Consider the following 22,538-nt stretch of genomic DNA (forward strand, 5'->3'; position numbering starts at 1 on the left):
AAATTCACAACACTTCTTGAACTCATGAGAGAGCTGAGTTCACAAGGCAACATCTAACCTGAAATCTAAAGAAAAAGAGACACCTACAAAGAGAGAAGGGACTCCAGCACTTGCTTACCTGGGACAAGTACTGGTAAACACTGTCAGGGAGAATTCAGGTAAAATTGTTCATGGTCCAGTGTGGGTGGGCTTGCATGAGAAAGTAGAAACCCTGGGGACCACAGGTGTAAAGGAAATTTGCATCCACTTGCAGACTTTTCTCCAATGATCTCAATGAGCACTCAAAGAAGATTAGTGTGAATCTTGAGAGAGCTCCCTTCCTGGCACAGACCTGGTGGAGGGGAATACCAGTTGCTACAGGAAAGGTCTGAAACATGCTCAGATCCTAGTGCCCCATCTCTCCTAAAGAACAAAAGCAGAACCGACTGCTGAGGGAAGGGCAATGAACACTTACACCCTTAGGGTCTGGTAAATCTAACACAGCTGGGGAAAGATAGCAGACTAAAAACCAAACCTCTGATCGTGGGGGAGGGGTGGGCTATGTGCTGGGCCCAAAACTACTGCGGGGGAAGGGACAGAAACACTTTGAAGGTCACACCCTGAAAGACCCAGGGATAAAGTACCTGCACGACTGAGGGGTATTCTTGACAAAACACCTCACCCCTCAGCCCCTAACCACCTCCAGGCTAACTAATAAGCATTGCCTACTACTGAGTAACAGTGGATACTGGTAGCTGGGAGAGCTACTGGTGCATGGAGACACTTTCTGACACAGCAGGGAAGACTTCAAGCTGAGGGTGGAGCAGAGATTAAGAAAAACATTTGTACAAACAAGTTCATATCCTAAACACAAACAACACTTGAGGAATCTGAAATGTGCGGTGTGCCTAGGGTAACTATAGCAACAAAAATCCCAAAGATCTACACAAAGGAATGAATACTGCCAGAAATGGTAATCACATGAGTATAAACGATTTTTCCCTTATTATTTATGTCTCTTTAAAATATAATTGACTGTTTAAATAAAAAAAATAGTAACAATATGTTACGGAGTATATAACGTGCAGAATTAAAATGCATGCCATAGAACGGGGCCAGGAGGGAAGAAATTGAAGTGTAGTGTTGTAGGTTCTTATACATGAAGTGGTATATCATTTGAAAGTACACTGTGATACCTTAAAGATACATACTATAAACTCTAACACAAACACTAAAATAACATGACAATGTTATAACTAATAAACCAACAAATGAGATAAAATAGAATTTTAAAGACAAGTAATCCAAGAGTTGGCAAAGAAAGAGGAGAAAAGAAACCATGAACAGAGGAAAAATAGAAAACAATTGCCAACCCACTAGATATAAACATAATCATATCAATATTAGGTCTAAACACACCAATTAAAAAGGAGTGATTGTGTACACCTGAAACTAATAAAATATTGTCTGTTAGCTATATTTTAATAAAAATCTTTTTTTTTAAATGCAAAAAAAGGATTGATTGTTAAATTGGATATTTTAAAAAAAAAATTACCCTATGGCCTACAGGAAATACACTCTAAGTATAAAGACACAAATAGATTTAAAGGATGGAGAAAGATATACCACTATTCAAAAGAAAGCCAGAATGACTATGTTAATGTAAAACACAGTGGGTCTCAGAACAACGAATATGACCAAAAATAAAGATTATTTTATAATGGTAAAGTGGTTACCCCATGAAGAGGACACACCAATTCTAAATGCTCACACATCAATAACAGAACTTTGGAATACATAAAGCAAAAGCAGATCTGCAAGGAAGAAATAGACAAATTCACAATGATAGATATTTCAACTCCTTTCTTGCAAGAACGGACGAAACAAAAGAAAATCAGTAAGAATATAGAATATTTGATTATTATCAACCAATTTAACCTAATTAACATTTATAGAACAACAGAAGAAAATGCACACTCTTCTGAAGTGTACACAGAACATTTAATGAGACATATATAGTTGCGGGCTGAATTGTGTTCCCCCTCTGACGTGTTGGTCTCATTCTCTTGATAGCAATGCTACAGGCTAGGAATACCTGAGGCGCTTGCCCAGGTTGTATTCCTCATGGTGAGCCCCCAGATATTTACCCCACCAGTGCGGTGGGCCCAATTTTGTGAGTGGACCAGTCCTTGTGGTTCTTATTATGATTGCGGGACACACTTCAGCAAGAAACCATGGGGGAACTTCGAGGAACAAAGTTTATTACTCACAGGTCCTGGAGGGTACGTGGCACACCTGAGGGGCCATACAGTGAGGCCATGAGAAGAGAGACAGAGACAGAGAGTAGCAGACATGGGGCTTTGCTGTTATTAGGGTCTGAGGGTGGAGCGATGTAGGAATATTTCTCAATGAGTGTGCCGGGATCGTGCCTCGTGAAACAGAAGAATGGAAGCACGGACCAAGGAGAGGCGAGAGTTGTAAAAGAGGATCGTTTATTAAAAGTAAAGGGTTACAGCTCCCAAGCGGGAGGGAGTTCCCGAATGGGATGTCCAGTGACTGAGTCTAAAGCTCTTACTGTTGTATCTTCCCTTGTCTCCTTGGAGAAGGGAACTGGTGTCTTCTGATAGAATTTGTCTATCAGGTTTGTCCTGTTTGCCCACCCTAAAGGGATTAACAAACTCATTCCTATCTATCAGATCTGCTCCGTTTGGCCAAAAAGGATTTATGAGATAATTTATTAACCTCAAGGCGCATTCTTATATCTTTGTCCTGGAGTGAAGGCGACATTCCAGAATATGGCTGCCTTTTGTTTATTCCACCAGGGATCACCCTAACAACATGCTAACTATCCTGTCTCACAGTGTGTACAGTTTTTCAGGTTCACTCTCTATTGGCTAATTTAAAACATAAGAGAAGGAATTAGGGAGTCAGAAGGGAGAAACCAAAAGAATGTTAAAGAAGAACAAAGTGGGAAGGCTAATAATACCTGACTTCAAGGTTTATTATAAAGCTACAGCAATCAAGGCCATTTGATCTCGAAATAAACATAGAAAATTCTATCAGTGGAACAGACTAGACCCATCTGCTCGATTACTGTCTGTTGAATAAATTGGCTCAAAGACCATCACATGAGGAAGGTAGTTGCTGAAATTAGGTTGACTGGCAAAAATTAATCTTCACCTTCCACCATAAGAGTTCAATTTGGAAATATACTACTCGCTTTGATAAGTTTGCTTGATTAGAGTGTTAGGTGCAACACAGTAAAATAAAATAGTTACAAACAAAGTTGTTTTTATAGAAATGGTTTGAAACTAAGCTGGAAGCCCTAAACCCACTAACCAGGAGGGTATCCTAATATACTGCGCTACTGTGTATTCTCCACTTGAATTCACAGGCCTCAGAGGTAGAGTAGCACCATTTTGCCTAATGAATAAAGGAAGGATATAAGACATGAAAAGGTTGCCTTTCAGAGATATTGAGTATTTTTTGTATTCCAGGAAGTTTTGGTTTGTAAAACAACCTGGAAGGAGGCATTATTTTCCCCATAATATAGCAGAAGAAACCCAGGCTCAGAGAGATTACCCAGGTCATAGAGCTGGGAGTTAGCAGGGCCAGGTTTAAACCCAGACTCTCAGCTGACGCTCCTCCCCTCCTCATAAACTGAGGTTCTTGGATGAGGCCCTGGATAAGGTGGCCATGCATTCACCAGAGCTGCCCCGGGCATTTTGTGAATCCACATAAAGAAAGACAGTGCTGTAGCCAGAGTTTAGACTCATGCCCACCCTCATGACTGAGGACCTGATTGTCTCCTGGCTGAGAAGAGTCTCTGAGTTTACAGAAATATACTCAAGGTCTTAGAGGAAAGTGAAGCCCCAACTTATGAGAGAAGGGCCTGGCACTAGGACAGATCCACCCACTCTTGTGGAGAAATGATCTCAGATGCCCTTTACCTTGGCAGGGGGAGTGGGGGGTACCCCCATCCTCCATCCCTCATCCCCCATCCCTGTCCTCACAAACACTAAACCAGAGATGAAAGTGTCTGCTTTCTCCGAAGGGCCACTTGTGGTTTCCTTCCCCACTCAGCACACCAGCTGGGAGGAGCTTTCAGCTACTTCTCATTATGTAAATGACTTCGGTTCCTTTGCCAAAAGTGAATGAGGAAAGCTGCCCTGGAGTTAGCCTCCAGCCGTTAGAGAAGACCCAGCTGTGCTAAGCGTGGCAGTAACAGAGCAGCGGCACCGGCCTTTGGCAAGGCCACGGCTCCCTCTGGCAGCCTCAGTCATGCCCTGGCAGCAGTCTCTGGCGATGGTGCTCTTCGTGTCCCTGGCTGGTGAGTGACACACATGACTCTGCTATGTCTGGTCCTATTAAGCGAAATGCATTCTGCTGCCACCGACCAAGGTGAGACAGCTGTAGATAGCTGTAGTATCTTCAGTTACTGTGGGTATTTACCTCGGGAATGTCTCTTCCTTATTATCTTACACATGTGGGATACACTTCATTTTTGCCAAGGGCTTTCACCATGTGGACTTGTTTTCTGTGAGTTCGGCAGAGTAGGTGTCAACCCCAGAATACAATGATACTGTCCCTTGTTCCAAAATGGGTTCTGGGCACCTTCTCAAGGAGAGTTTGTAGATATCTCTTAGATTTAAGAGCAGAGAACTGGGCCAGGGTTTAGAAATGGGGCTCTTGCTACATTGTCTGGGAAAAGTACATCATGTCTTGCTTTTCCTGTTTCTCTCAAATGGAAATGCTATGTTTATCAATACAGTGAATCGTGAAGATGAATGAGATATGGTCTGACAAATTGTGTCATTTCAGAAAGCTGTAAGCCAGGTGGTCAACGATTTTAAAAATTTAGCATTATATATATATTTCAGACCAGAGAAATTGCCTGGGAAACTGAGCTTTTAATGACTATTTTATGTCCCCACCTCCTGCTTTCACGAAGAGCATTTTCTGTCTAAAAAACACTGAGTCCTCTTGTATGCTGTTATGACGTTAGCTGGTTGGCTCAAATTCCTTCTGGAACCACTGAATTTAACATGTGAGGGAACTAGCTCTGTCCACATAGCCCTGTGAGCATACTCAAATGGGGACACAGTGGCACTTGATTGTAACAAATTGTTATGAAGGTCGGGTGAAGGGTCAGGCCAGTTGCCTTATTCAAGGCTGCTTTTCCTTGTGCCATATTTTTGGAATTCGGGTTTCACATTCTTTTGGAGGCAAAAGGGGAAGTCATCATTTTATTTAGCAGGGCAAGCTAATAAAAAAGCAAAAGATCTCAGTGTAGCACTAACCCTCGGCAACCCGTGTGCGAGTGCCAATTCAATGGCTGACAGATGTCTGCCGGATTCAGGACTGCAATGAGTGCTCTGAATAAATGCAAGGGCAGGTTGCCCTTTCCTCTTTGAACTACAAATTCTCAGAGGTGAACTAAGTGAATGAAGCATAAAAGTGCCCCATTTTCCAGATGAGAATACTGAGGTAGGTTAAGGTACTGCTCCTGGTCACTCAGCTAGCAAGTGGTAGCCCTGAGATTTGCATCCAGGAAGTCCAGCTTCATGATCCTCACTCTGCACTACTGCACCACACTGCCCTACGTGCCTAGATGCAAGAAATACTTTGAATTGGAGGTGAGAAAACCCTTGACATTTTGCTAGAAGAGACACAGCTTCTGGGTAAACTAGCTGGGTAATCATTATCTAGTCACTTTACTTCCCTGATCACAAATGCCTCCCTCATAAAATGAGACAATTGAAGTTTGTATCAATTAACTTTAAGTTCAGTTGCACGTAAGTGACAAGCCCCAAATAATAGTGAATCAAACCAGATAAATGTTTGTTTTTTTCTCATGATAACAAGTCCAGAGGAACTCGGACCAGGTCTGGTGTGGGGACTCATTATCATGGGCCCACCACCCTATGTGTGACTTGTGCCCAGAAGGTCTCCTCCTGGTTCTAGATGTCTGCTGGAGCTCCAGACATCACATACAAGTTACAGGCTTGTTAAAGAAGGAAAACAAAGGCAATAGAGAAGCCACATAGGTGATTGAGCTCCCTTCAAGCAGCCTTCCCAGAAGGCCCACAAAACCCTACCACATCTAGTGCTTTGGCTCAAACTCAGTCACACATTCCCACCCAGCTGAAAAAGAGGCTTGGAGGTAGGGTTTTTTATCCCAGGCAGTAGGTGCTCAGCTTAAACTGTGGTTCTGTTACTAGGGGAAAAGGGAAGGCCGGATTTTGGATTTGTCAGCCAGCAGTCTGCCGCAGGGCTAGAGCCCCTTCTGTTCAAGGGTTCTCTTTGAATCACAAGTCCCACAGGAGACTAACAGAGGAAGGATTTACATCTTTTTGCTAAAAGATCTATGTCTAAACTGAAACAGCACTATCTTATTAAGGGCCCACCCCTGGCACCCCACACACCCAGAAAGTCTTCCTGCTGCACCCAGCTGGATCTGCTTATGCTGCCTGGGAAGGTGCCAAAGAAAGTGCTGAGGTGGGGGGCCGCTAAGTGCTAGGGGGCTGAACACAGTTCCTCGCCCCTGGACAGTTCCCTGCTCCTGGATATGGCCGCAGTGCTCCATTTACTCCCCAACTGTTCCTTAGAGCTCTGCAGACAAAGTGTAACCTCCAAGGCCTGCCAGGCCTGCTCCCTGCAGAGCCCCTCCTCATCCCCCCTTCCCCACACCCTCCTTATGTCCCCATCATGCTTCCCCCCTCCCCCCGGGTATTCTCCAGGCACACGAGGCTCTGAGGTCTCCATGACTTTGCACATGCGCTTCCTCCCCCCTGGGATACCATTTCCTTTCTTGTCTGCCTGTCTTCTTGCTTTGGATTCCCCACCCCATGCCACAGTACTTGGGGCCTACTTCAGTAGTAACACTTGCCACACTGAGGAGTCTGGTCTATTTGCGTGTCGGACTCCTGAGGCTTTGAGCCCATGAGAACAAAGGCCTGCCCACAGTGCCCGGCATGGAGCTGGGCTCACAGGGGGCTCCTATGTTTCTGTGGAATTCAGTGTGGCAGGGAAACCAAAGTCTATCTGGGAAGGACTCACTGTCCGGGAAATACTCGAGTAGATGCCTTTGTGTGGCCACTGACTTTCCCAGGGCCTGGCTGAGGAGTCATCTCTCAGCCTCTCCTGAAGTTTGTAGGGGAACCAAAACCTTGTCACGCCTCTACCTGTGACTCACCTGCTAAAAGAGTCCAAGCAATGGATCAAGGCCCTGGGGTACTTGTTTGCTGAGTCTCCTGAATCCGGAGAGGAGAGGCTGGAAGCGGTGGGGGGTGGGAGGGGGGTCTGGCAATCAGTGTGTGAGCTCTAGGGCTGTGTTTTTTTGAGTAGAGGGAGGGTTGAGACAAATTCTGAGCTATACCCTGCCATTGTTTCTGTCCACTGCTCTATTGGTTTCAGACAGACTGGTGAACTTGTCCTCTATAGGGCATTTAAAAACCTCATTTAAAAAACTGTGACCCAATTTTGACAAAGATTGGTCATATATGTGTGGTCATATGCATAGATTTCATAAAACAGTATTTCTCAGAGTACTTCCACTGAGTACCTAACAAATACATAAACTCTCTGGGGCGTATTACAATGCACAGCATACTTATCTCTATCAGTTTTGCATCTAATCACCTGCCCATCTTTTATATCCTACATTCCTAGAGGGAAATGGGTGGCAGAGGGGAGGGGCCAGAGAGGGGAAGGAGAAAGATATTAGAATAATATTTCCCAGACTGGTTCAATCTGTAATACACTCTGACATGTCTGGTCACTTTGGGTCCAGCCACCAGCCGGCCCAGCATTCTGTCCACCACAAAGTTGCACACACCGTATCAAGACATCATGACTCCATCACTTCTAGCCATCCTAGACACCAAGCACACCTTGATGGCTACCATGAGTTTTCTTGTTTCTGTTTTGGATGCTGTGCACTGGTGAATGACCAATGTGCTTTCCGCCCCTCATTTGCATTTAGTCAGCACTACTAAGAGAAGCGTTCTAATAGTCTTATGAGAAAGGCTCCCCCGATTAAAGGATATGCTACTTTAGCTCATAAGCAGAAGCCATACACAATAGGATTTTATCAAGAATCTGATGATCTCTGCAAGGGAACAAAAGGCAAGTGGTTTCCAGTCTCCCAAATTTTCTGCATCAATTTTTGCTATTCACTACAAGATATTCCTGGAAACCACATCTGGGAATGAATTCTCATTTTCCATAGTAAGAGCATGCACTTAATGGGGTTCCTGTTGGGTTCTGGACCAATGAACCAGCAACTCACATTTTGACCAAGTGAATTGTGAAAATAAATCTTCAACAACCGTCAACTTTTATAACAATCTTGAAAGAAAAGTCTTGCTCCAAGCTCTACAATGTGGGCTTTGGAAATAAAGGTTGTGCATATAGTGAACCTAAAGCCCATAAAATCCACAGTTCTTGAGTGTCATACATTTTAGTTATCCAAATGAACATTTAGATACAAAAAAAAAAACCCTTTAATACTAGTCTTGGGTAACTTAATGTCATTAATACTGTCTTTTTAAAAGATTATTCAAAGAAATTTGAACTGATACTTTTGTCTTTTCCATCTTGCAAGCCAGCTATACAGAAATAATTCATAACTGTTACTACTGCAATAAAGTTAGAATTTTTCTTCTGGAAAATAATCACTATTTCAGCACGTGAGCCTCGCCAAGGTCCACCATTATGAGGGTTGGGTGAGTGGAGGTCACTAGAGGGACACCCTATTATTCTGCTCAACTCTGCTTTTCTCTCTTCTCTCACCATTCTTCCCAGTGGCAAACACCACCTCCACCCATCCCCAAATCCAAGGGCAGGCTTTGGTTTAGATAGGGGTTTGAGTCTCAGCTCCAAAATGTACTAGTTGTGTGATTACGGTCAAGTTGATAGAATTTTCTAAACCTGAGTTTCCTCATCTGAAAGGGATAAAGATAGTACCCATCTGAGGGTTTTGAGAGAAGTCGGTGAAAGCTGACCTTTGACCTGAGGCCTGCTTGCCATGTAGTGTCTAGTAAACTTGGAATTTTTTATTGTTGTTATTATCATAGGGAAAGTACTCAGAAATGTATCAAATGAAATAGGGAGATAGTAAAGGAGTTTATGGATCATATTGATTAGATACGGACTTCAGGACTATAAACACCAATTGTAGAGGGATCCCCTTTGCCTTTTCCCTGTGTTTTCCCAAGTTACTGCCCAGCCTCAGGCAGCTACAGCTCCAATGAGTGTAAATACAATGGGTAAATACACGGAAACCACAGCATTCAAGAGACAACAACCATCTCTCACGTACCTGATCATAAGCTCCCAAGGAACATCATCTGTAGTTTGCCCACTTTTCTGACTTGCTTGGTGCCTGGAAGGAGACAAGAATGGAACTATTTTGGTTGAAAAGGAGCCAGAAGCTTTCTGGCCTTCAGGGACGGCCCAGGAGAGAGAACCTGTGACAATAACACACGCTGCTTAATGGTCCATGAAGGCTTTCACTTAAACCAATTCTTTTGAGCCTTACAGTAATCCGAGAGGTCTACAATTCTATTATCCTCATTTACCCATTCAGTTATTTATTCATTCAATTTATATCCACTGAACATGTTCTTTGCTTAGGCACTGGTGATGACAAAAATACACACAATTCTCACCTCAAGAGTGCTTTTAGTCTAGTGGGATAGATGTACCATCAACAAATAAACATTTAATCAGAGCTGATATTCTGTACGGACACACTGTCTGGCCAGGCTTATTGTTAAATATTTGAATACCATCCCCTTATTCAATTACAAGTTGTGATCAGTGTGATGAAAGCAATAAATATAACACTGCAATGGAGAATCCCAGGGGCGGGGAGCTAGTTTATATAGGAAAGACTGTGAGGAAGTGGCATATAAGCCAAAATATGAAGGACAGGCCGCCAGGTGTGTCAGAACAATTATGGCTCAATTTCCTTTCTTAGTTAAGAAAGGCTGGGCCATTCAAAAGGTTAAGTAAGGAAATGACAGGAACTGATCTATGTTTAGAAAACCTGGTGGCAAGATAAAAAAAATTACAGGATACTGAATCTCCCATTATTGGAAGTAATTAAGCGTAGAGTAGATGTATATGTGGCAAATATTCATAGGTCCAATTCACACATCAGATTAGGGTTTGGACTAGACGATCTTTAGGGCCCCTTTCAAGTCTGGGATTATATGGTTCTGTGCAAACTATACAGCTCTGTGTAAATCTTTACTATGATTATTCATGCTGCTCCAGCTCTATCAGGTTATCACAGCCGTGCTCTTCCCCGGAACACCCTCCCCTCTATCCAGCAATTGTCTGGGTTTACCTTTGAAGATGGGGGATACAGAGGCATTGACACTTAAGATCTCACTGAGCATGATCACTTAGTTAGAAGTACCACACCCCGGGGACTGGATGCAGAAGAATGTCCGCAGTGTGCTCACAACCCTGTCAAAAGCATAGATGCAACCAAAACATTACTATTGTGGCCTCATGGTAGACTCTTGGGGTAATCGGTACTTGATCATTATAGCCTTGCAAATTTCCCCCAAATCTGGAAATACGCATGTTCATTTTTAATGAAGAAACATTCACACGGGAGTGGGGGGAGGGGCCTGGTGAGCTATTAGTGTGTTAACACTTTTGTGTCCTAATTTGCAGTCATTTTGCATTATGGCAGTCAAATGAGAGCAAAAGCGTTTCCAGAAATCACAGATTCTTCTCAGCCTACGGGAGCAGCAACAGTACAGGACACAGCAAAACTTTTCCTGCAACCAACTAACCAAGTGCCTCACAGAACAATAGCAGCAAGATCAACGAGTGGTCACCTTACCTCTCCGATAGCTGCCACAACCTCTAACTCAGAGACCCCAACCACACACACAACAATACAAACTCTAACAACAACCTCCCCTGTAACTACCAACAGCACCCCATCCACCAGCCCAATTAGCCACACCCTCATTGCAACCCTCGCTACACCCAACACCTCTCACACAACTACTCTAGTCACTGCGGCTACCATTGGCCTGAGTGCAGCTCGCAGTTCACCCCCACCCACCATCACTCCACCAGCCCATACAACTGGAACCAGCCCAGCGACTGTCAGCCACACAACTGGGAAGACCACCCAACCCAGTAACCTGACCACCCTTCCACCAACTTTGTCCACCTCACCACCCAACAGCACAACCAGTCAAAAGCCCACTCAACCCACCCATACTTCAGGAACAACCACAGTTACACACAATGCCACCCAAACTGCCTCACCTGCCACCACAACTCCTGGGCCCACCCTTGCACCTCAGCCATCAACAGCTAAGACTGGAATTTATCAAGTTCTAAATGGAAGCAGGCTCTGTATCAAAGCAGAGATGGGGATAGAGCTGACAGTTCAAGACACAGAGTCGGTAAGTTGGGGCCATAGGACTGTAACCTATGGAAACAGTCCTAGTTTCCTTTCCAGCTAGTACCTTTCAGCTAGTACCTTTCTTGCAGTACTAGCCTCAAAACAGTTTGAGTGGAGTTTGCTTTGCTCAGAATGAGCATTTCCTTGTATCCCACGTCTTTTAATGAATAAATAGCTGTGAGCCCCTCTTTCTCCAAGGTGTTCCATTAAATGGTGAATCTGTTTTAGAATATATATAAAAAATAGAAACTGACAGTGGCTGCTTGGAGAGAGGAAGGCACACATCAAAAATTTAAATATACACACCCCTCACTTTTGGCCAACATGGGCAGTGTTGGGGTGTGTTCAGCGTTGACCCAGCCTGGCCCCACCCCAGCAACTTCCAAGCCTCTTCAACTTCCCTGAGAAAAGAGAAGTTTGGATTAGATGGTGTCTGTGGTTCCAGCCAGCTGTGATGCTAATATGAAAAATCCCGATTAACAAAAAGATTTGAGGGAGTGAAGTGGAGTTAAGATGATTTGATTTACTAAAGGAATCATCATAAAATTAATACTTTTTTTGCACAGTTTTTGATTTCAAGTAAAACTTCCACATTTGAAACAAAAGTACAGGAGATAGCAAACCTTTCCTGCAGTACCTTTCAGCATATGTAATTTCACAAAGATTAAATTTCACGCAGCTCATCAGGAGTATACCCACCATGAATTATCTACCAAGCTGCTCCTTTCTGTGGGAGAGTTCCTCCTTTAAAAGGTCTTTTAAATGAACATAACAGTTTGAAAATGTGAGGTGTGGTCGAGGGACTTTGAAATTCTCAATTGAACACCCACTAGCCTTGAATTTCAGGCTCATTTATTGTGCTGATTTCCTACCTAGAGTTTTCTTCTATATCTCATTGAGCTGACCGATTTTATTTAATTTAGGTTTTTTCACCTCAGAGATACTTCAATATCGACCCCAATACAACTCAAGCCTCTGGAAATTGTGGCTCCCAAGAATCCAACCTTCTCTTGAATTTCCAGGGCGGATTTGTGAATCTCACATTCACCAAGGTGAGGGCTGAGCTCCTTTTCACTGACTGACTCTACCATCACTTTCCCTTTCCCTCACCCTGGGGCCCAGTGGTGCAATCCCACACTTCACTTTAAGTTCCAGGGGAAATAGATCTCAGAGCCTTTTGAGACATTCTCTGATAAGAATGAGGGGCATGGAGATGGAGAGGAGGGAAGTGTCGACATCTTATGTTTGCCTTCTTCCCCCTTCAGCCTCCTCTGTTCAGCTTCAGAAGGCCTTTGATGTTTCTTAGGGGAGAATTGGCTTTGGGGAAGCTGGACACAAGTGACCTTTGCAAACCACCCAAAGGAGGAAGTTGTACAGATGAACAGACCTGTAGAAATTCCCAATGGACACCAGAGAAACAGAATTGTTCTAAGACCAAAACCAAATGTCAGAATGGGTTTTTTCCAACCACAGCACTCAAAACTCAGGGACTAACCCAGCACTGGGTTTTCCTGACCATAGCATGGAGGGGAGCAGACAACAGAATAGAGTGGAGAGAGCACGCACGTGAGGTCAGAGTCTGGGCTGCAAATTTGATTCTGTCACTTGTTCTCCTTGTGACATCAGGCAGGCAACTTAACCTGTTTGAGATTTATTTTATCTTTTGAAAAATGGAGGAAAGGGATTAGAGATCACCTCTGTAAAGAGTGCTGTCCAATATGTGGAAAGTAGATATTTGATAACCAGTGGCTATGATCGCAATGACTAAAATGGGCAAATATCATGGGGAGACAATGTCCTCCCACTTGTGCCCCAAGGTGTCTTTCAGATAGGCTGAGGAAGAGCTGAGGAGGAAGTTCTGAGAGGACCCTTTCAGCTGGGGCTCTGTGTGGGCCTCCTCTTTACCTGTCTAACATGACCGCTGAGGTTAGAGGGAACTTGGTTAGCAGATTTTAGAGATGAATGAGCATAGACTTTTGTCAGACAAGTCAAGATTGACTCTCAACCATAATACATAGACTAGCATGATCTCTGGCTAGTCGGACCTGTTTCCTCATCTATAAAATGGAAATAATTACACCTATGTAGTGGGACCCTTGAGAGGATTAGAAATGGTATCTATGAACAGTCCAGCACGATGTTTAACAAAGGGGGGTTGTTGTTGTTGTTGTTGTTAGCTTGGTCTGAAAGGCTTTATCCTCCTGGTGCACACTTTTCTCCTTAGGTTAGAGATACACTCGAGAAGTCAGTGGTTTCCTTTCACTACCAAATGGGAAAGACAAGACATACTCCCTCTTGTCAGAAGGACATTTAGGGAAGAATAAGTGCTGTATCCCTCAACAAATGAGGTTAAACTATACAGGTGTCAAGAATTTTTTTAAAAGTCACTTCAGCAAAATGGCAGAGGATACAGACATAAGGATCTATGCTTTAGTTCAGGCTCAATTCCACCCAGACTACTGTCCCATGTGAATAACTGCTTAAGGGAAGGCGTCGAAACCTCCAGCATTTGTCTGCAGTACGCAACTCCCCTGCTGCCAGGCCTTAGGCAGAACTGCCCGCAGGACTTTCCTTGACACCCTAAACCTCTCTTTTTGCTACTTTTCTGTCTCCTGATGCCTCCTATCCCTGTCTTTCTGATGCCTTCGAGCTGGACTCTATTTGATCAAACTCTACCCAAGTGCTGAATTCCTGCCTTTCTGGAAGTCCTCTGTGCCTCCAGACGTGTGGGCTGGAAATGAGTGCCCTGGTGGAGCTCGAAGGACTAGCAGGGCCTCCCTCTGTCCACCTGTCTGCAGGAAGGAGCAGTGAGACCCTCTCAGTCCATGGCCCCAAGTGCCGCGGTAGCTGCTCTGAGTCTCACCAACCAGATTCACCTTATTCCTCAGCACCAGTTCCCCAAACAGCTGACATAGCTCTGTGACAAGAAGAAACAAGGAGGCTCACAGAAGATGAGAGTTCCCACCAGCCTTAGTGCTTTGAGGAATTTCTACATTTAAAAAGAGAACTTGTTTAAGTCCCCCAAAACAGCCACAAGTTCAAAGATTATAGGGGCTAAGCATAGAATTTAATGAGTGAAGTAGGCTAAGAAACATTGCTTTTTCCTCAACACGGGCCGTCTTTTTTCATTTTCTCACTTTTTAAATAACGAGACATTATTTTTAATTAATCTAATTAACACAGATTTTTAAATAGCGTAATACCTAATGTTGGCAAGGATGTATAAAACCAGGAACTCTCAAACATTCCTGGAAGGCGTTTGCATTTGTGCCCTATGAACCTAGGTCTTCTGGGTCTTCTTGCACATCTTACAATTAAAATATTTTCCCACTTTTGATGACAATGTGAAGAAAGATTTCATTCTTCCATTAAATCGGCATAAGAAAAACGTTAGAGTAAGTGTGGGATGGTAAGTGGCAACTGATAGTCCTCAGTAGTGAGGGGACAAAAGGAAGGGTAGGGAGTGCCCTCCTACTCCTAGGGGACAGCCTCTCCATAGCCGTGGCTGGTGGTGACAGTGGCAGGGCCGGCATCTAGCCTGGGAGACTGACACTGTCTTTCATGGCGGGCGTTCATTCTGAATGCTCGGGTGTCCATTCTGAGTGGCTGCTGCCCTCCGGTGACAGTTGTTAAATATTTTACCTCTCACCTCTATTGGGTGGTAATGAGAGACCAGTGTTGCCCGATCTGATTGTTCAAGAGAAGGCAAAAATCCAAATCTTTTTATAAAAGCACATGATTTTTAAGTGTTGGTAACACGTGTTTTAAAAATTTGAACGCTCCTGGCCAAACAAACCACAGCGGTAGGCCAGATTTGGTCTGTGGTGAAGGTGCCTTCTGCCCCAGCAGGTGGGCTGTGTGAAATGCATTTGGGCAGGAAAGTTGTCTAGATTTTTTCACAGGAGAAATGGGCTCAGCAATTCAGTCAGTCACTTTTCAAAGGTTGCTCTCTTCCGCACCAGTGTTTCTCAACAGCCCACAGCCGCAGCCATGTCATTTGGGGCCAGATACGTCTTCGTGGTAGGTCTCTCATGTGCCTTGTGAAATCTTGAACAGCATTTTTGGCCTTTACCTACTAGATGCCAACCCCAGTTGTCACAACCCAAAATATCTCCAGACATTTTCAAATGTCCCCTGGGTATGTGTGGGTGTAGGGGGGCAAAATCACCCCTGGTGAGAACCAGTACCCTAGAAAAAAACAGAGCTGTCAACGTAAGAAAACCGATAAAGACATTTTGTAAGTTTATTTGAGCCAAACTGATGACATATGCCAGGGAGCAAGATCTCAAATGCTCCCAAGAAAAACAGTTTTGCAGCTTCTTTTATGCATTTGAAATTAAGGTGGGAAAATACATAGAGGTGGGAGAAAGCAAGGCAGTATTGCCGGATTGTAGGATAGTTAACACGTTTATGGGTTCTCTTGAGGGGTATTACTTCTGGCATTTCAAAGGTGTGTTAACCTAGATGCACAAAAACAATGGGCAGGGCTTAAAACCTTTCACTAAAGAAGCTATAGGCCTTGGTCATGACTATTCACCGTGACCTGCCCAGTTAGGAATTTATGATCAGATCACCCTGTAAGGTTCCTTTCCATAGAAGCCCTTTTTTTTTTTGTCCACAGGGCCTTGGAAGATAGGAGTATATGTTAGTTATAACGTTATAGATGTTACAAATGAGAACCAAATTATAGAATGATAAAACAGATGCTGATTAGCAAGGCTGATTTATCAATCAATATATCAATAAGAATTTACTGAGCACCTACTTTGTCCTCCACTCTGAGCTAGACATTATGTGAGAAAAGCAACACAGTCTCCAGGCTTCAAATCATGAACAAATTTATAATTTTAAAATTGAAGTACTGCCAAAGACAGAAATGTAAAGAAAAATCCGCCTCCTAAGTTGTCACTTGATGGTGTTCAATCAAAATTTCAATTATCCATACCATTTCTAGGTGACCATGGACCAGTAGCTAGCACTCTCTCTGAGCCTCAGTTTCCTCTTCTATTAGACGGAGCCAACCAGTACGTCTTTGTTGGGCTGCTCTGAGGGTGACCGGGGTTAGCATATATAAAAGTACTCAGCATGGTTTCTGGCCCATAGCGGGGTTAGGAGAAGTGGGCTTCCTTTCTCATTTCCCATGTTTTACAAAAACTGAAAACCTTTCTGTGACAGTGTCTCATTTGATTAAGGTGACATGCTGAAAGTTGTTCAGACCTTTCAGGTGCAAGATAAATATGTCTCCTTTCCCCCACCTCTAACTTCCTTCCTCCTTAGAAAGTTTGGGGTTTTTTTTTTTTTGTTTGTTTGTTTGTTTTAATTTTATTGAAGAATATTGGAGGACAGTGTGTTTCTCCAGGGCCCGTCAGCTCCAAGTCATTTTTCTTCTATATAGTTGTGGAGGGTGCAGCTCACTGGCTCATGTGGGAATCGAACCAGCAACCCTGTTGCTCAGAGCTCACATTCTAACCAACTGAGCCATCCAGCCACCCTCTTTAGATAGTTTGTTTTAAAAACATCTTTCAGAACTTTGTTTAGAGTTCATTTTTCTGAGCTCAACCACTTGGTTGGAGAAATCAGTCACCCAGGAGGGAGGGGTACCAGGGCCAGGAGGTGTATTGGCCCTCGGAAGTCTGGAAAACTAATGCTGCTAACCCTCCTGATGTTTCCCCACAGCATTTCAGGGGTGTGTGGTGCCCTCTCAGCCTATAGCCTCCTGGGAAGTGTTATCAGTGCTCACGTGTTAACACTGAGCAAGCACACTATTTAGAACTTCCCTCATGTGAGCTACCATTTCGTGCTGTTTTCCTTTCAGCTTTCTCTCTGCCTGGAATGACCCTCCCAACCCCTCAGCTCCCTTTTGGATTCATCCTTTAAGATGGCTTATTTATCTTCACCCTAAGAAGTTTCCCTACCCCCATACCCCACCTCCATCCCAGGTAAAACTGGGAGACTTTTCTTCTCTTGGTTCCCTGACCCTTCATTTGTTATTCCTCAGCCTCCATTAATACACTAACTGCACATTTTGCCATCCTGAAGGCAAGTGTATGACTTATTCACATTTGTGTCTCTAATGCCCAACACTGCCTTGATACATAGTATATCTTTAGCAAATGTTTGATGAGGAACTAAATCAATAAAGAGGTGAATTTAAATTTCACAGAGCTCTCTGGGCCAGGTTGCCAAAAGGTAGATCAGCAGCTCTAAAGAAACGGCCTCTTTGGCTTCCTTTTTCTATATCCAGAGCAAAGGTGTCTTGATGTAATCATAACAAGCTGAGCCTGATTGATATTGAAGACAATATTCACAACCTGAACATCTGGGATTATGAAATGCTTACCATTCATTTTGCAAACATCCTGGAGAGGACCCTGGGCCCTGTGGTCACTGGCCTGTGGCCTTTCTCAGCAGGCGTGATTGGCGGGCTTGCTCTGGACCCCATGTTTTGGTAAGGAGGGTGTTTAGGGTCCTTGAGGAATTAGGATCTCTTTGAAGAGATACTGCAGAGCTCTCTTTAAATACTGGGAGTGTAGAGCCACTGTGTTAGTATTCCGTTGGTGGAAGAGTAAAATGGGCCTTTTGAACGTGGTCCATTCAAATGGACGTGCTGCTGTTATGTGCTCAAGTACCATATTCAACTATTAGGAGACCCTGGCCCCTTTCATCAATGTTGATGGGTACACAAAGGATTTTCCCTTTATCTTCGAGAATCTGGCATGGGAGAGGTTTGTCAGTCTCCAAGCCAAACCCCAAATAAGAAACACATCTGGCAGGGAATGATCCTGTGGATGTGGGTATCAAAGGAGAAAGCAGACACTATAAACTGCCTAATGTGTGGCATGTCATTAATTTCCCTTTGGCTTTGGGTTAACTCTGACACCTGCTTGAAGCTCCCGAACCTCCCACCCCCTGCTCTGTATCCATGCGCCTTCCACCTCCTAGAGCTGAGGTTTCAGCTTATTTAATCAAGAGGACCTAAACTTAGCTCACTTGTTTGTTCTCTGTCTTTCTATTTGTGGTAATCTGAGCTCTAGGAAACAGATAAGAAATATCATTTGACCTCAATGAGAGAAGCTTATTGGGAAGGGCAACCTAATTTACTATTACCGTTGTTGATAATACCAGTTAGAATTTGAGTAAAGACTCTGTGATAAGTTTTTTACATGGATTCCTTCATTTAATCCTCACATCAACCTACGTGGTAAGTTCTGTTATTATTATCCCCATTCTTCTACTGAATAAGTGAAAAAATTAAATTTTTTGAATGTTCACAGATTTGACAAGTCAAACTAAGGCTGCAAAGGAAGAAAGAGATATTTTCAAAATAGTATTAAAAAATTCTTGGCAACACTTTATTCTCCCAAATAGGAGGAAAGCCACCCTATAATATTTCATAACTAACTGATTTGCTCAACAACCTTATTTTTTATCGGTAGGGTGGACCAGGGGTCAACAAGCTATGGCCCCCAGACCAAACCCAGCCTGCCACCAAAAAATGTACAGTCCACAAGCTAAGAATGATTTAAATGATTGGGGGGAAACAAGAATATTATATGACACATGAAAATCATATGAAATTCAAATTTCAGTGTCCATAAATGAAGTTTTTTTGTAAGTGTATGTGTCGTCTCTGGCTGCGTTGTGCTACAATGGCAGTTGAATAGTTGCTACAAAGAACCAGAGAAACTAAAACATTTACTATCTGGCTCTTCACAGAAAAAACTTGCCAGCTCCTCATCTAGAAGAAACTTCAGCCCTATTACCATTCAAATTATGCCAAATTCTTAATTTCCACATCTAAAAAATTGCTTTGCTCTAGTTTAAAGAAGAGTTAACTTTATTTCCTTTAACCATCAATAACACTACACTGCCACGGAAGAAGTGGGCACAATTGTCTAGATAAGACTCATTTGCTATCAATAAGCATGAATGATGTAAAATTGGAATCTCAGGAAAAATATAAACATCCCTTGTCCTTTTGTTTACATGAGTTCACCTAACAAATGCGTTTCCTTTACTGTAAAGCTAGACATCAGCTCAACTGGTTAATTTTGACTCACTCAAAATAGAAGGGAACCTGGAGGCAGGCTCCAGGCTCTGTCCCGTTCCATCATTCAGATGACCTCGCAGTGAAACGTGAGCACTCTTGTCATCTGCTTTGGAAGGACCCGCTTTTGGCATTAGCTCTATAGAGCACCAGTTCTTATGGAGTGGGAAGGGCCCTTCCTATCAGGGCTGGTTTTTCAGAAATGTGGGACCCTTGCAGTCAGAAGGACCCATGCCAGGCTTAATGCTGTGCTGTCACTGATTGAAACAATGATTTTGAACAAGAGATCCTACATTTTCAGTTGGGACTAGGCCCCACAATTATGTATCTGGTCCTGCTTCCAATAGATGGTTATAGCATATATAGGCAACTGCATTTCAGGGAATGTGAAAGAAATTTCTTGCACGGTAAGTTTTTTTCTCTATACCCATATATCCCACGGAGGAAAATGTAGGGAGAGGATCCTGCTGACATACTCGTATCTTGCTTGTCTCACCTACAGACAATGCAAATCAGAGGTAGAGGCTTAACTTCTCTGAGTCTCTTTGTTCTTGGCTGTAAAATGAGCTAATAATATTTATTCTGTCTCAGGGAGTGAGGATCAAAGGAGGCAATGTCTGTGAAAGCATGTACTTAGTAAACTGAAATCTTCATAGAAATGCAAAGCATCCTCTCCTCATGTGAAGATAGATCAAGGAGATGCCCCCAGAAAGGGGAGAATCCAGGAAGTCTCCCATGGGGCTCAGAGCTGGCCTCATCACTCTTCTTCTGCTGCTCCTTAAATCATTCTCGCACTGCATTCCAAGCAATTTCCAAAAAACAAAGTCATGCTTATGTCACTGTCTGCTTAAAACCCTTCAATGGATCCTCTCTGCCCTCTGGACGGAGCAGGGTTCTTGTAACAGTGACTTTGGGCCCTGAAGTCCAGGTGTCTCTTACGCTAAAAGGGAACCCAAATAAAAACCTGAATAAGTGGTAAGTGGAAGCAACCCAAGAAGGGATTGGGTCACAGATGTTTCTCTCTAAAATAAATGGATGGTCCAAACACATTGTTCAACTAGGCTTTGAGACCCAAGACTGAGTACCTCAAAGGAAGGAGCCAGGTCTTACTCTTCTCCCTGAGCCTAGAGCAATGCCTGGTCTGGAGTGGATGTAAGAGAAGTTAAAGGCTAGACTTGGAGACAGGCAACTTGGGGCCATATCTTTCCTGCCACCTAACAGGGTTATGACCTTGGGCAAATCTGAGCCTCCATTTCCTCTCATAGTTGTGAGGATTAAATAAGGCCTGGCATAGTAATGCCTGCTACAGTGCCTGGCACAAGGTAAGAAGCTAGTATGTGGTTGGTAAATTCAATGAATTATGTCTGGAGTTCAGTGTATCAATGGCAGTGACCTTACTGAAATAGTTTGTATTTCTGGAACCCTTATATTGTGTAAGGAATCATCATTTCATCCACAAATGTACAAATGGACTATAATGTAGTCAAAATTATTATTGTTAAATTTATTTAGTGACTAAATTTGAAACTGCTAAAGGTAATTCAGTTTCAGATTCTGATTTTGGCTGCTCCACCATTTTTTTGCACCTCTTACTTGTGTACAGTTTTCCAATGAATGTTTAAAAGCTATTACACTATATGGCACCTACTTTAAAAAATAAAAACTCCTTTTTTATCTTACCCTTCCGTATCTCAAGTCAATTCTTTTTTGTTTCACACCCTCAGTCTCTCTGAGGTTATAGGGCTGTTTTGTAATTTGTTTGTTTTTTTTTCCAAAAGAACAATCTCTGGACAAAATGTGAAGCCCTGCTTTATATTTCTGTTCACAACCAGCTGGAGTCCTCTTGTAGAGAACACCCAGTGATCTCAGGGTAAACCATTTCTTCCCAGAATCACTCACTGTGGCCCCAACTAACCATTTTGGAAACATGAACCCATTAATCTGTTTAAAGAAGTTGATAGTCTACCCAAAAAAATATAGGCAAAATTTTGCGTAAACTATTTTTCCCAGAGGGTTTATGGAGCCCATGAAGCCCACTCATGATAACCCTATGGATGAGCGGTCCCAGTTTGAATCCCTACACTAAGATATTAATTACTAATAAAAGATTAGTGTGTGCTCCTCCAAGCCCTATAATTTGCGTTTTACCAGAGGGAAACTGGGCCCAACCAAAGGGACTCATAACATTATATCAGTGGAATTTGAATTTCAGGCTCTAGCAACAAGTGTGCAGTCGAGAAATTTTGGGCAGGGGCAAGGCATTTCTTATTATTTATTTGTTGTACGGTATATTTAATTTTTTTGAAATTTTCAAACACAGTTATGGCTCTGTACCAGCACACCCCCAAGCCCCTACATCAAGGGTTTCATAGCTGGAATCTTGCCATATCAAGGGTTTAATAGATGGAATCCCGCCTAAACAAAGTCTGTAAGCCAGGATCTTGAACATAAAAACAGGGGTTACTCAAAGATTAACACACTGCTGTTTTACAGGATGAAAACTCGTATTATATGAATGAAGTGGGAGCCTGTTTGACCGTCTCAAACCCAGGTAAGTAGTTAGGGAAGGCCATTCCACCAGCGATGACTCTATGTTTCTGGTTAGCTCATTTTCTTTCTTTTTCTTTTATTTTTTTTTATTAGTTTCAGGTGTACAAAACAATGGAATAGTTAGACATTTCACCCCTCACACAGTGATAACCCCCCTCCCTCAATCTATTGCCCCTCTGACATCGCATATATCTATTACAATTCCATTGACTCTATTCCCTATGCTATACTCCATATCCCGTGACTATATATATGTAATTATAGTTGACGTACAATATTATTCCACTTCAGTTTCAGGTGTACAGTGCAGAGGTCAGGCATCTACACCATCCATGAAGTGGTCTCTCTAATAAGACAAGTGCCCATCTGACACCCTGCAAAATCTTTACAACATTATTGATTGTATTCCCCAAGTTAGCTCATTTTTCATTCCACTGAATTTGTGAATCTTTGATGCTGCTTTTGAAAAACAGACTGAGAGAGTAGCTTGCGATGTAACTTTGGGAGCACTTACTACGTCTTTGT

General features: G+C 43.0%; 1 protein-coding gene across 4 annotated transcripts in view; it reads left to right on the forward strand.

Annotated features, from left to right (window-relative positions):
• The first annotated feature begins 4,004 nt into the window (after positions 1-4,004).
• The window catches only part of LAMP3 (lysosomal associated membrane protein 3), a 32,082-nt gene continuing 13,548 nt past the window's right edge, over positions 4,005-22,538 (forward strand). For 2 of the 4 annotated variants that reach the window (XM_081064986.1, XM_081064985.1), the window contains exons 1-4: positions 4,123-4,309; positions 10,669-11,417; positions 12,355-12,468; positions 21,957-22,014. In XM_081064986.1, coding sequence (XP_080921112.1) covers positions 4,261-4,309; positions 10,669-11,417; positions 12,355-12,468; positions 21,957-22,014 — 970 coding nt within the window. In that variant the 5' untranslated portion in view covers positions 4,123-4,260. Of the gene's footprint in view, positions 4,310-10,668; positions 11,418-12,339; positions 12,469-21,956; positions 22,015-22,538 lie in introns of all 4 variants that reach the window. The other 2 variants (XM_081064984.1, XM_081064983.1) reach the window with 2 other exon arrangements.

The sequence above is a fragment of the Rhinolophus hipposideros genome (assembly GCF_964194185.1).
Source record: "Rhinolophus hipposideros genome assembly, chromosome: 2".
NCBI lineage: Eukaryota > Metazoa > Chordata > Mammalia > Chiroptera > Rhinolophidae > Rhinolophus > Rhinolophus hipposideros.